This window comes from Dipodomys ordii, unplaced genomic scaffold (assembly GCF_000151885.1).
Source record: "Dipodomys ordii isolate 6190 unplaced genomic scaffold, Dord_2.0 Scaffold32, whole genome shotgun sequence".
In the NCBI taxonomy this organism is placed as follows: domain Eukaryota; kingdom Metazoa; phylum Chordata; class Mammalia; order Rodentia; family Heteromyidae; genus Dipodomys; species Dipodomys ordii.
The window spans coordinates 5505310-5520873 of NW_012267248.1; the positions used below are offsets into that span (position 1 = coordinate 5505310).

The 15564-nt window shown below is 38.7% G+C and overlaps 1 protein-coding gene across 2 annotated transcripts in view; it reads left to right on the plus strand.

Annotated features, from left to right (window-relative positions):
• Nucleotides 1–15564, plus strand: part of Fars2 (phenylalanyl-tRNA synthetase 2, mitochondrial) — a 429795-nt gene that overhangs the window by 256900 nt on the left and 157331 nt on the right. Inside the window, exon 6 of one of the 2 annotated variants that reach the window (XM_013016737.1) lies at nucleotides 3070–3146. The exons of the other annotated variant lie outside the window; for it this stretch is intronic. Within the exon in view, the coding sequence (XP_012872191.1) occupies nucleotides 3070–3117 (48 nt within the window). The 3' untranslated portion in view covers nucleotides 3118–3146. Of the gene's footprint in view, nucleotides 1–3069; nucleotides 3147–15564 lie in introns of those variants that run through there. 2 annotated transcript variants of the gene reach the window in all.

The following is a 15564-nucleotide window of genomic DNA, read 5'->3' on the forward strand; positions in this document are numbered from 1 at the left end:
AAAAAAAAAAAAAAAAAAAAAGACAGTACTGTATGTTAATTGAAAAGCCTAAGACAGACAAATGACGTTCCTGGTGTTTTTGTCCACACAACAGTATTCAGACTTGCAGAGCCCATGATGGACTACATTGACTTAGTTTTAACCATTGAGTATTTTCAAGGCAGGGTAAATTGTGGAGCTCACATGGATCCTTTTGAGGAATATTAAAATAGAGTTCAGCCAAAGCCCAAGGGTCTGTAGAAAATAATTGTGCTGCCGTTTCTGCTGATTTCCAACCCTCATTCATGTTTGAACCACCAATATACTCTGTATAAACAAACATTTCCCCAGTGGGTGAGTTTTTCCATGCCTAAAATGTAATTGGGAAAACAAAATCATTTTGGATATCAAATATAACTATTGTTCTTCTCTAGCATGTATGAAACCAAAATAAGGAACTTTGGGGGGCAGGGAGTGGGCATGCTTGAACTCAAGATGTTAAGTTTCCCGGGCATATTCTCTACTGTTTGAACAATGCCTTCAGCCAGAAGAAAATCGTTTTCTTCTTGATTACAGCTCTAGGCAGACTTCAAGTTTATTAACTACAGACGGACTTTAAGTTTAACGAACACCTATGGGTACTGCAGGAGACAGTGGTGTTTTGTAGGAGTTGTGGGAGAGTTATGCCTGCTCAAGTATGGCCACTTGGTGCCAAAGTTTTCCTATTTATAAAATGAGTTAAGATGACTCTATTTCCAGTGGAATTCACTTCTATGTAAACCCAGAATCTCCTCCCCCCCAAAAAAAATGCATTTTAAATATAATGGAAGAAAGACAGCCTCTTCAGTAAATAGTGCTGGGAAAATAGGTTAATCACCTGTAGAAAACTAAAGCTATATCCTTATATATCACCCTGCACCAGAATCAACTCCAAATGGATCAAAGACCTCAGAGTCAAAGCAGACAACCTGAAAACATTACAGGATGGAATAGGAGACACCTAGGTCTCCTTGACACAGGCTAAAATTTTCATAATAGAGACTCAGAAACATAACAAATCAAAGAAAAGTTGGACAAATGGGACTGCATGAAGCTGCAGAGCTTCTGCATGGCAAAGGACATAGCTAGCAAGATCAATAGACAGCCCACGGATTGGGAGAAGGTCTTCACTAGCCATACAATGGACAAGGGTCTCATATCTAAAATATACCTGGAACTCAAAAAATTAAATGCCCCAACAACAAATCCTCAAAGAAACAACTGCCCAATAAATAAGTGGGCTAAAGACTTAAAGAGAAACTTCTCTCAAGAGGAAATAGGAATGGCCAGTTGACACATGAAGAAATACTCAACCTCTCTAGCCATCAAAACAACATTGAGATTCTACCTCACCCCAGTTAGAATGGCTATAACCAAGAACTCTAATAACAACAGATGCTGGAGGGGATGTAGCCAACAAGGAACCCTACTGCACTGTTGGTGGGAGTATAAACTTGTTCAACCACTTTGGAAAGCAGTATGGATGTTCCTCAAAAAGACTCCACATAGAGCTCCCCTATGACCCAGCAATCGCAATTTTGGGCATTTACCCAAATGATCACAAATAAGACCATACTAAAGCTACCAGCACAAGTATGTTTATTGCAGCATTATTTACTATAGCTAAGATATGGAACCAACCCAGATGCCCCTCAGTAGATGAATTGATCAAGAAAATGTGATATATATGTATATACATATATATATATATATATGTAGATACACACACACATACATACACACACAATGGAATTCTATGCCTCCATCAGAAAGAATGGCATTACCCCATTTGTTAGGAAATGGAAAGACTTGGAAAAAATTATATTAAATGAAGTAAGCCAAGCCCAAAGAAACATAGCCCATGCTTTCCCTTATTTGCAATAACTAGTATATTTCTGGGACAAGCAGAAAAGGTTAAAAGCTATGTATATATAACCATATAAGATGAAGTTAAGCGAAATGAACCCCAAGATAGGGACACGGTGGTTTTTTCCTTCTTGCTGTTGTTTCTAATGTATTTATGTACCATGTTATTTTTTGTTGTTGTTGCTTTGTTCCTCCCCCACAGTATAACTCCTGTATTATAACAGTGAGATGTACAAGACACTATGTTGAAAAACAAAGTTTACAATTTAGGCGGGGGTGGGATGGGGTAGGGGGCGAGTGTAGTTGTAGAGGTGGGAGGGAAGGGATGGTAGGGGAAAAACAAAAGAGGAGGCAACAATGCTTGATAGGAAATGTACTCATTACCTTGCTAATGTAACTGTAAACCCTCTGTACAGTATTTTTACAATAAAAAAACTTTTAAATTAAAAAACATGAATGCATTTTAAATTATTATAAAATCAAATGGTTCACTAACAGAAACCAGCTCACTTTTTCCATGTTTACAATTATAGTTGTCTGTTTATACAGCTCTGTAAACCTTAGTTCTACATGTTTTTCCAAGGATTTTACATAAAGATTCTAATGCCTCTAGGTGGTGGAGGTTCATGCCTGTAATCCTAGCTATTCAGGAGGCTGGGATGAGGATCAAGGCTCAGAGCCAGCCTCGACATACAAATCTGAGAAACACTTATTTCTAATTAACCATCAAAAAGCCATAGAGGTGTTGCTTCTGTGGTTTAATGCCAGCCTTGAGTGAAAAAGCCAAATGAGAACACAAGGCCCTGAGTTCAAGCCTCAGTACTGACACCAAAAAAAGGAAAATCAAAAAGTAAAACATCTTGTGCCTGAATACTGTACTATTAATATTCCTATTTTTATACCTGAGGTAACTACAAATACAAGGTTACATAACAGGACCAGTTCCACATAACTGACAGTACATAGTGGAACCAAGGTTGAACTCAGTCTGTTGGGGTCATACTCTTCACATGTGTACACAAATAACTCTACATTCTATTTGTACCAGGCTCAGGCATGTGGCTAAGTGGAGGTTGAGATGGAAGCTATGTTGAATTCTCCTTCCCTCCGTTCCTTCCTCCTTCCCTCCCAGGACCACAGAATCCATTAAAACCCATCCAGTTTGTTTTTGTTTTTTTTTTCCAGATGAATTCTCCTTTGTGTCACCAAACTGAGAAATTTTGCACTTCCTGAGAAATTATTGCTTCTGTATTAGGACTAGGTGTGTTTTGTTTTAATCCAATTCTTAGTGGAATTCAAAGGCAAAAAGGCAGTTCTCCAGAAGTGGTTTCTATTTCTGATGGAAAACAGGCACCATTTCCAGTTTTCACCTTCCTCTTTCCTAACACACACCTGCTCAAGTAGACATAACATCTCTCACCTTCTCTTTCCTCCTCCCCTCATTCCCTCTTCCTCTTCCTCTTCCTTACCTTCTTCCCCTTAGCAGGCCAGGCTGCTTTCCCCCCCCCCCCAGCATGTGGCAGCCCCTCCCTTTTAGCCTTGAATGCCACTTCCTGATTAGAATTCTCCTTTTCTCTTGTTCTTTCACTTTCACACACTCATTCATCTGCACTTCAAGACAGATATCCAGAATTCACCAGTTTCTGAAATAATTGGGTTATTTTTACAACATTATTAGTTCCAGTTCCCTGCATTCTACTATCAAAAACACAAAACAAAAATAACAAGTAATTAGACCTCTTAGTTTGACTTTTCAATAAACCCCAGCTATCCATTTTCCTATTCTGCACAGGAATTTCATATATTTTTAAAACCTTTTGAAGTAAGCCTTTCCTCCCTCATCTTTCCTTCACTGTATCCCTTTCACTGTATGTGTGTGTGTGTGTGTGTGCGTGTGTGTGTGTGTGTGTGTGTGTGCGCGCGCGTGTGTGTGTGTGTGTGTTTTAAATATATCCTTTGGGAAAAGACCATGTTGGGGCCTGTCTGGCATATTTCTTTGATGGCTATTTTATCAGCATGTTTGGGGGTTTTCCCCTAGCCTTCCATAGAAATCTATCTGCCCTCAATAAGCATTTAATGAAGAGGTCTTTGATATAAATCTCTGAAAACAAAAGCTACTTTATATATCATGTGCGTGGAGAGCTGCTAGGGAATCTCATCTGTGAGGTACATAATTAGAAACCAGAGGGCCGTGTTTGTGCATGTGCCCAAGAGTGGGGAGATAGCACAAGTGTTAATAAAACCCTGATTTTCAGTTCCTTCTGATCTGATCAGAATAAGAATTAGGTTATGCAGAAACTAGATGACAGGAGCAGCATAGAGAAGAAAAATGCTTTATTTTTATTACTCTAATATCCTTCTTTACATGTTCTTTGTCATGCCAAAGCATAGTACTAGAGATTTTTAAGAATCACTGTACATAAAAACAAAACAGAATTATGTGACGCAAATAAATACTATCCTGTAGAGTAAAAATATAAACCTTACATATTTCTGCTACATATTATGTTGATTTTAAAATATTCAATTGAAATACAAATCTATTTAAAATGTAAGTATGATGATTTAACACATACACCTCCACTCCTAGTTACCATTGTTGTCTGTGAGGGAAGGGTAGGGCACTTAGAATGTGCTTTTTTTAAAAAAAAAAACATTTTAAGCAAACAATACATTGTTATTAACTACAGGCACTATCTGTACATTAGAAACTGCCCCCCCAACTTACTCATAATTGAAAGTCTGTATTTGGGGGCCATATCCCGCCCCCCATTTGTTCCTGCCCATACTTATGCACTTGAGACTGCTTTTCTACTTTTTGCTGCTGTGAATTCAACTGTTTTTAGATTCCATATCTGAATGAGTCTGCACTGTTTGTCTTTCTGTGTCTGGCTTATTTTACTTACATAATGTCCTTCAATTTCATCCATGTTAATCACAATTAGTAAGATTTCTTTCTTTGGTGGCTACATGATGTTCCATTGTATACAAATATAAAGCATTTTCTGTCTATCCTCCATTGATGATTCTTAGATTATTTCCATAGCTTTACTATAACGAATAATGTTGTAATGGATAGATGCTGTCTCTTCTAGATCCTGATTTGGATACATACTCACAAGTGGAATTGTTGGGTCATTTAGCCTGTTTGCCGGCTCTATGTTGCTCTTTGCAATTTTGGATGTTCTTTCATACAGTTTTTCATAATGGTAGTACCAGTTTATACTTCTACCAACATTGAACAATGTTTCTCTTTATTCTACACTGTCTCCAACACTTATTATCTCTTCTCTTTTTTCTCCTCTTCTGATAATAACTATTATAACAGGTGTGAGGTACTATCACTGCATCTTTGCTCCAGTTCCTGATGATTAATAATGTTATGCTATACTACAGGTCTATAGTCTCATATACATACCTACTGGCCATTTGTGTGTCTTTGGCAAAGTATCTGTATAGTTCCTTTACCCAATTTTGAGTTCTGTGAATTCTTTTTCACTATTGAGTTTTATGAGTGCCTATTATTTTACACAATAACACTTTAGGAGATATATGATAATAAAAGGAAAAGGACAATTTTCAGATTTCCTAAATTAAATTATAAAGACCAGAGAAGGAAATGGAGAGCAGATAATGGATGTTAACGAGTTCACAGCCGCTACTGGACTTTTTATGCTGAAACCTTGACTTGAACCCTGTCATGACTACCAAGATCACTGTCTGAACTTTTCAGACTAGACTAGAAGCAACCAACTAGAAGCAATTAATAATGTCTCTCTTTTTTTCCTTTTTTTTTTTGGTGTGCCAGTCCTGGGGCTTGAACCCAAGACCTGAACTTCTTTGTTCAAAGCTAGTACCCAACCACTTTGAGACACAGCTCCACTTAGTGGCTTTTTAATAGTTAATTGAACATACAAATCTCATGAACTTTCCTAACTAACCATTCTGGCTTCTAACTGTGATCTACAGAGCTCAGCCTCCTGAGTGAGCCACTCACACCTGGTTGAACAGAGAATTTCTCTTTATAGACTATCCTCCCATCCAAAACCTACTTGTCATTATCCTGCTCCTCTTACCTTTAGCCAGAGTAGCTTGCAGTGCTTTTAGCTCTGGTACAGAGTTCATTTTCCAACTGCTACTGCTTCTTAGGGGAATATGTCTGAGAACCTGATCTATTCTTCTTGTGACTATAAAACGCAATGGCTCAGTAAACTAAAGGGTCCCTTCATCTATACAATTTTAGTTTAACAATAATATATGAATATTTTCTCTGATTTCATAGGTTGCTGTTTTGGTTTTGTTGTTTTTTTTCTTTGCTGTTCAGTTTTGTGTTTTATTTTTATTTTATTTATTTATTTTGTGGGCTGTGGGGCTTGAACTCTGGGACAGGGGCTGTCCCTTAGCTCTTCAGCTCAAGGCTAGCACTCTAACACTTGAACTACTATATCACTTCTGGTTTTCTAAGTGGTTTATTGGAGATAAGAGTCTCATGGACTTTCCTGCCCAGGCTGACCTTGAACTGTGATCTTCAGATCTCAGCCTCCTGAGTAGCTAGGATTACGGGCATGAGCCCCTCACACCTGGCCTGTGCAGGTTTTTAATTGTGATTATACTTTTGGTATCCTATCCAAAGTATCATTGCCAAGACCTGTGTTGCAGTTTGATTCCAGTTCTCTTGTAGGAGATTTATGGTTTCAGAGCTTATAATTAAATCTTGAATCCATTTTGAATTGATTTTTGCACATAGCGTAAGACAAGTTTTCTTTGTCATGAATGTTTGCCACCCTTGTCAAATATTAGTCAAATGTATATATATATATATATATATATATATATACACAAATATATCCATATTTGTATACATTTTGTGTATGTGTATGTATGTTTCTTTCTGATCTCTTTATTCAACTGGTCTATGCAAGTTTTCTTTTTTTAATTTTTATTTTTATTGTGAAAATACTGTACAAAGGGGTTACAATTACATGGGCAAGATAATGAGTACATTTCTTATCAAACATTGTAGCCTCCTCCTTTGTTTCCCCTTCCCAAACCTTCCCATCCTCCCCTCACCCCCTCTAGGCAAGTTTTCTATACATGTATCATACTAGTGAGATTAATATAGCTTTATAATGCAATTTGAAATCAGGTGGCACGATGCCTCTAGCTTTGTTCTTTTATTCAAAAATGCTTTGTCTATGTGGTCTTTGTGTTTGCATATGAATTTTAGTATTTTTTCTATTTCTTTAAAATGAATGCTATTGGAATATTTATAGGTATTGCATTGACTTCATAGGTCACTTGGTAATATGAACAGTTTAACAATTTTAATTCTAGTATGTATAAGTAGGAAACTTTTCATTTATGTCTAAATCCACTATTCAAATGTGTCTTTTACTCCTCAGCCCAAGTATGTATACTCGTTCCATTCGATTTAATTATCAATCAGCAGCTGCACAACTTTAGAAATTGTGCTGACCTGGTCCAACTTTGATTTACAGGAGTCATAGGGTATTTGCCTTACTTTTATGTATAGCTTACCATGTTATGAGCATTTCTAGATGACCTTTCTCCTTAACCTATTTGTTTGTTTGTTTATCTATTATGCCAGTCCTGGGGCTTGAACTTGGGGCCTGTTAGTTGGAGATAAGAGTTTCATGAACTTTTCTTACCATCCTGGCTTTGAATGTGATCCTCATAACCTTAACCTTCTGTGAATTTTACGTTCCTATTGTATTCATTTAAAATTTGCTACAACTAACTCACTGCCTTGCACATTATAAACCCAGAGTCAAATTCCTGGGGAATAGGATGAATTATGAGGAATTATTAACCAGTCATCAGGATCAGATTTATTTTGATCAGATTTATTTTGATATCACTACATTATGCATAGCAACCACCTATTAAAAAAAATAATAAAACGTAGACCTAAGAGAAGTACAAAGGCAAGTGTACACTTGACAATCAGCCCAGACTTCTGTTTAACAAAACTTAGGGAATGGGTGAGGGGACTTCCTAGTGTTAATGATAGTGAAACTTGGATAAGAAACCCCCATCCTGTTTGTTTGGGGGTTGTATGTGTGTTTGGGGATTGTGTGTGTGTGTGCGTGTGCATGTGCGCGCATGCATGACAGTTGTAAATCAATTTCCTAGAATTTGATGAGAAGAATATCATATTAAATGAAGTTAGGATATCCAAAAGTTACACTAAGAGACCCAAAGCCAAGCATCAAGGGAAGAGTAGAAAATTCAGGGATTGGATATGATCAATAAAACTTTGCTATATTGACAATTTACAAGTTACAACTTTTCTTGGAGGCCACAGAAACACAAGTTATGACTTTTCTCTCATGATATGCAATCCAGGTGCCCCATAGCCATGTATACATAGATGTCCTGGTTGTACTTTAAATTCAGCAAACTAAGCATAGTTCATCTTTGCTCCTGTTCTTTAGGTAGTATCTCCAGGTTTTGCTGATAGAATATCTTTGCTGGATCCAAAGTTCTCTTGCCTTAATTAATATCATCCATATTTACCCCCTATCAGTTTGTCAGTTTCTTGTGAAAATGAGTATTTTCTTAATTTTAGTGTGTCTTTTGTACCTCTCATGCATTTTTTGCATATTGTGTTAAATAACTAATTGCCAAATTAAGAAAAAAGAAAAGACTGGCTAATATGACTTGATGATACCAGTGTTTTTAGATAATATATTTGATAGCATTTTTGCTTTAATGTGGCTTAAATCTTTAAGAGATCCAACCTCCTATATTACTTGTAATATTTTAAATCTATTAAGCCAGTTACATGGGAATATTCTGCTGTCACAGCATTCCACAGGCAGAATCCACAGGGTCATGAGTTCTTGGTCAGCTGGGACTACATAGCAAGACACCTTGTCTTGAAAATAAATGGGTGGGTAGGTAGGTAGGTTGGTAGGTCCGTTAGAAACAGTAGTGAGGTCTCACAGTGGAAGACTCACCAGTGTGCCAACCCTAAAATAGCCTGATCCCTTCAGCAGACAATTTTGCCTGAGTCTCCTGAATACTGAAATGACAAGCATGCACCACCGTGCATGGCTCTGCCACCTGCCTTTAATAGCCAATTTGAATGTGTCTGTTGGTGGCAAATACTGCTTGTGTTTTTCTTCCCTTTACGATAGTTAGCACTCTTAGCCAGTGAGAAAAGCTCAGAAAAAGGACATGGCAGATACAGAAACTGACACTCACAGCCCCATCCATCACTCCTACCCACACAGCTCCTGCTCAGGGCCCACAGTAACTTTATATCAATGACTCTTCATTACCCTATCCTCAGCTAGCCCTCTTCCTCCTCCCATTTCAGCTTTCTGCCTCATCTTGTCACATTCCCAGAAAGGATGATCCAGCCAAAGCCTTTCAGAGCACTGGCATGGTTCTGGTTCATTAGCAGTGCACAGAACAAGCAAGGTAGGGTGAGCAGCACAGAAGCTCTCGACAGTGAGTGAGAACAAGTTTATCAGCTTACAGGGGGCTCAAGTCTCCAGCTTTAGACCTCTGTCATTTCTTATAAGTACCGTGCGCTAACTGATTGCACAACTGGAGCTCTCATTTCTGTCATTTCTCTGAGAAATTTACCATGACCCTACCATGCAGAAACTGTGTTCCATTCCCCCCCACTTTCATACTCAGGTTATCTGTGTTATCTATGTTAACTCAGGTATCAGGTGGTAACAGAAGAAAATAGATGCAGAGAAGGAAAGATGGAGAAAAAAATACTCAGATTCAACTCTCCATCTGAAATCAGGTGGCAGTTTTCTTTCTTTCTTCCTATCCTTCTCAACCTCCCTCTCCAAAGAAAGAAAGAAAGATATCCAGAGCCTTGAAAACTCTGCCAAGAAGAAATTACATCCTATCTGGCTTGTCAAATCCAGGTTCCTGAGAACAAAGGCTATCTTCAAATTACCTGTCAAATGATGATAGCAGTGAGGCATTGCAAACCATTTTGATTGCTCACATTATTTAGACAAGAAGTTATTGAAAAGTAACCTATAGGAAAATGTTTGCTTCCATTTTAGTCAGGTTCAAGCTAAACGTCTCATGAGAGCGTGAAGCAGTGGAGAGACAGTAGGGTCAAGACCAGTGAAGAATCCTGGGCTTGTAAGAGTACAGATCTGCATATTCTTTCCTGGGGCTATTGATCATACACATAACAATGACCCTACAGAGTAACAGATGGCTGGACTTGCAATAGCTAATTTCCTGGCTGAGGGTCTGTGGGAGTGCATTAGTGCCATGTGGCAGTCATAAGTGGCATAAGCCTCCAATTTGAGCCTGGGAGTCTCACTCTATAATGGAGTCTTTTGTCACCACTGAGTTTTATCTGAGGAGGGTGTGAAGGAAATTGGGGCTTATAGGTCTCGAGTCCCGCCCTTTGCAGGGTAGGGCACTTCAGTGTAGTGTATGGTACCTGAGAGTGTTTGTTAAATATTGTAAGAAAAAAAGATAGATTAGGGGTGTCATTCAATTGGTATAGTGGGTTCCAAGTTCAATCCCCAGTACTGCAAGAGAGATGGTGAGGGCAAGAGGGAAAAAGAAAGGGAGGGAGGGAGAGAAGGTAGAAAAGGAAGGAGGGAGGGAGTCAGGCATTACCTTAAGTGACAGAGGATTTGTGATGGAATCAACTATTCCCATATTAGCTTATCGATACCATTTTCTGTCAGTTCTTTCTTTTTTATTTTATTTTTATTTCTTTTTTATTTTTGTTGTGGATCTATTTTTCTGGATCTTATTTGTGTGTTTGGTTAGAATCTATCATGATAACAGGCATAGAGACCACAGTCACTTGGTCAGTCCCATTCTCTCCTCCCCAGGTGCATCAGTCAGGGTCTAAGAAGACAGAAACCCGTATCAGTGTTTGTTAATCTAAAGAGATAGCCTCTGGAGCAGGGAACTGAAGTCAAAGTAGAGCAGGGGAATCACTGGGACAGCAAGTACAGGAAGTAGTTCCTCTGCAGCACCAAGTGAACCAGGAGACGTTGCAATTAATGCACTTGAGCAGTTTGGCACTGAGCCCCCTCATAGCAGGCTACATTTCTGAGGAGCAATAAGTGTCAGGTCTCTTTCTCACTCTTGTAAGAGGGACCCATGGCACTAGGACCCACTCAGAGAGTGGAGCAGCAGCAGCGTGCTGCTGGCATATGTGGTTAAAACCAGTTCTGTGTGCACCAGAGAAATTATGGCATGGATTAAGCTGCATCTACTGTCAGTGGGCAGAAATGATACTTTAGAGACTCTAACAGAAACAGACAACAAGCAGAGGAGAGAGGCAGGCACCTCTTTCCCTATATCTATCCTGCAGATTCTTTCAAGGGCCACTTGGCAAAACTGGATGGAGCCTTTGGCAAGGGAGAAACAGCCTACAGAACCCCAACTCAACTTATGCAAATGGCAGAGGAAGATGGACTTTGTACTTAGAGGCACAAGATCGGTAATGTCCACATTGGTAAATAGCTACATCAGCTCAGAACAAGCCCAAGGTCCTTGTCCCATGCTGCCCTGAGCCTGGAATTTTTTGTGTCATGCTTCTTCACCTCAGCCCAATGTTGCACTAGAAGTAGTCTTTTAGACTACCCTCAGCATTTCAAAGTTTCCATTTCATAATCCCTTCATCCCTTGTGCCACAGAGATCTATTCCTTAATCCTCTGATATATGTACCTAAGGGGGAAACATGTTCCAGCTCTACCTCTAGTCAAGGTGCTTTTCTTGCAGATTTTCTCTGCTATCAGTGTTTTTCTGAGGTCATTTTCCTGCTTCTGTGTCCTCAGAACCAGCTTCCCTGGTAACATATCCATATTAAGGTTGGCAAAGGCAGGCAGCCAGAAGTGAAGTCCCAGGCTTTCTAATACAGTCCTTAGTTATGGTTATTTCCATTGTATGCCTGCATCTTGCTTAATCAGAAAAAGAATAGTTTGGTCCCTCTCTTGAAACAGTGAACAGCAATGTAGATTAGAGATTTGCTGTAGATTACAGACCAGAACAAAGTGAAGAGTCCGGAGAAATATTGGCTCTAAGCTCAGTAGTGAGTGGGCCACCTACCAGTGAGAAATAGAGCAATTAATCCTATGACAATCCTATGGATGAAGACTGGAGATAGGGACTGAGGGATTAAGGATCTGTCCAAAATAAGAAATCTAAGGAGATCTGAAGCTAAATGGTTAGTGACTTCATACAAAGACTCCATTTGAAGGTGAAGATTTAATCGCTTGGCCTTAGGCAAGCACTAAATGAAAGCTAGTATTATGTTGTTAATCTGGTGACTGTTTTCAAAAAGTTTACAAAATGATCAAGATAATTATCTAATCTTGTAAGATGTTTTCTAATTTATAAGGGTCTTTAATGCAGACTGTCCCCCAACTTACATGGTTTTGGCTTATCATTAGAATGATGTAAAAGTTGTAGGTAGAATTCAGCAGAAAGTAAGCTTTTACGTTTGGAATTTGGATCTCTTTACGAGCTAGCAAAGCTGGGCAGGGCATTGAGTCACAAATCCCAGTCAGCCCAGAGATGACCACCATGAATCTACATACTGTGCCACTAAGCTTAAATACAGTAGGTTCTGTGTATGGGTTGTTTTTTCAATCTCAGAAATTTTCAGTTAACAGTGAGGTCATTAAGATATAATACCCACTGGAAATGAAGGAATATCTGCATATTTTATCCCATTTAACTCATCATTGGATGAAGAAGGGTATCATTTTGATTCCATGGAGGAGCTTACTGTGTATACTGTTTGAGGGTCCTGAGAGACGAGAGAGGAGGCAGTACCACTATGAGTTTGGGGTATTCAAGATCACCTCCAGTATGCAGGATTTTGTGGGTCTGCTGTAGATTATGGAGCTGAGAGACTGGGAGCGAGATGCTGCTATCAGCGCCTCCTCTCCTCTCCTTACCCTCTACTTTGGAGCACAGTAGCTTCCACACTTCACTTTGCTCCATCCGCAAAATCTGGATGGCACCATCTGCCTTTCTGAGCAGTGACTTTGGGAAATGAAAGTTTAAAAGCCTTTTGCATCACCTGCAAGTAACGCACACATATTAAAGGTTTGGGAGAACAGAAGAAATCTCGAAAGTGTGGCTTCCTGGTTGATCCCTGTTTTCAGAAACGTCGTTACTCATTTTATAGAAGGAAATTTAATCATTATTGGGCGTAGGCTTGTATGTTTCTCTTAGTTGTTAGCTGGCTTACTCAGAGCCTTAGTAAAATGACCCAGGGTTTATTTGAGGTAATTCTAAAAAGCTCTTTTACTGATTACAGAGTTAAAATTCTTTTTTTTTTATTTTGGAAATACTCAGGATTGAAATTAGAGCCTCACTCTATCCCTTTTTTACTGGTTATTTTCAAGGTAGAATGTATACCTTGGCTATCCTGGGCTGAGTCCTTCTACTGGTGTTTCCCTGTGATACTAAGAATAAATAGTAAGCGTATAACTGTATCCAAGACATTGATTGAGATGAGGTTTCATGAAATAGTGTTTGGCTCAGGCTGTCTACAAACTGATTCCCAAATCTTAACCTCTCAAGTAGCTAGACCGCAGCCATTGTACCCAGTCGCAGATAGTTAAAATTCTGAAACTGACAAGATACCTGGAATCATTGAAGAGGCAAAAATTGTGATCTGAGAAAAGGTGAAACCTAAGCACTCTGGAAGAGTAAGAACATGAAGTTGTTCACCAAATGCCTCTTCAGGGTCTCTTCTTTCCTCTGAAGGAAAAATGGCAATCCTGGAACTAACCAGGAGAATCCAAATTTGGTCAATACTTGGTCTTTTTAATTTATTATTTAGGAAAGACAAGCCTCAGTAATTGTTTCTCTCAGGCTTCCTCTGCCTAACTTGATTAAACTCAGCACTTCAGTTTTCTTGACAGTAGCCCAGGTCCTTCAAGATATCCTTCTTGCTACTCTATGAGATGTTTTTGATTAGACAGCAGCATGTGATATGTAAAGCAACTTTTTGCAGATGAACCAAACTAGGCATAAAGAGCCAGCAGTCACATAGTGTCACATGTACCTAATGAACTTTCTTATAGATGGTGCTGGATTTGGTTGAATTTGGTGAAAAAAAATAATGTTTCGGGGTGGGAAAGTGGCTCAGTGGTAGAGCGCTTGCCTTGCATGCATGAGGCCCTGGGTTCAATTCCTCAGCACCACATAAACAAAAAGAAAAAAAGCCAGAAGTGGTGCTGTGGCTCAAGTGGTAGAGCGCTAGCCTTGAGCTGAAGAGCTGAGGGACAGCGCCCAGGCCCAGAGTGCAGGCCCCACAACCGGACCCCAAAAAAAAATAATAATAATGTTTCACATTTCTTCCTAAAGTGGAAAACTTGAACTCATTGTCTTGTTCTTTGGTATAGAGTCTGATATTAACAACTAGAATTTTATTTTAAGCACAGAAAACTTAGATTTCGAAGAAAACACAGTTACATAACTGGTAGCAAATACTTTCCTTCATTCCTCTAGGTGGCTAAGTATTTATACATTTTTCCTTTGATTTTTCTTTTCTAAGTAATATTAGTACTTAAAAACTATATATTGTTTAAATTATATAACATAATAGTACAGTGGATGCTGATAAAGAATGGTGACCTGTCCTTGTCTTTTCACTTGCATGCATTTTTCTTCTCCATCACACTCCCTTACCTCTGGGGGGACCTGACCTTCCACAGAGCAGCTGAGATGTTTATTTTCTTCTAAAAATTTGGGTGGTCATACTTATCCATTTTGTTCACTCTCCATTTCTACCCTACTGTTGACAGCTAATATTAAACTATTTTCCAGAAATAGAAAATCAAATATTTTAGAAGGTAAGTTGGCTGAACCCACTTACCTTGCAGATACTGAAGTCCTATCCACTGTAGGGAAAGGGTTCATTGGAGAAAGGCAACTGAAATATGCGAATTCTTTGGTTCTGTGCAGGTCAGGAAGAAACATTATAGTAGAGACATAGAGTCTGACCCTACCAGAGCAATGTGGTAGAAGGAGGAGTTCGAGGAAGAAAGATGGAAGGTCAGATCCAAAGAAATCTATCCTATGGAGAGAAGCTTTAGTCTAATTCTAAACAAGCTATTGGAAATTGTGTGGCTTAAATTCCTTCAGTTCATTTTTGTTTTGTTCATTTTTGTGAAGCCTGGAACTGTCAGATCACCTCTCAATATGACCTCATTGGCTAATTAAGCCTTAATATGAGTTTTGGTGAGGACAATATAAAACAAGGGTTCACAGACCTGGCTTTCCCTTATACTCTCAGCTTCTTTGTTATGTCTTTTTTTACCTAGGACCTCCTCTCACTTTAAATGAGGAAGATAAAAGACATATATATGTCTCATAGTAAGCATGATGAGCTGGGAAAATTTCACCTAATATGCAATGATAGTATTAAGACATGAAGATATACACAGGAAATTCAATCAAAGGTTTAAATAACTAGGCAAAGCACAAATATTTTATCTTTGAGAGGAAAAAAATTAAATGAAAGTAATGTTTCTTGTAGGGAAACTAAATTATCTTATATAAAAAGAAATGAAGAGAGATGAAAGGATGAAATTTTTTTAATTTTATTTTATTTGTGAACATACTGTACAGAGGGGTTACAATTGCATGGGCAGGATAATGCGTACATTTCTTACCAAGCATTGCAGCCTCCTCCT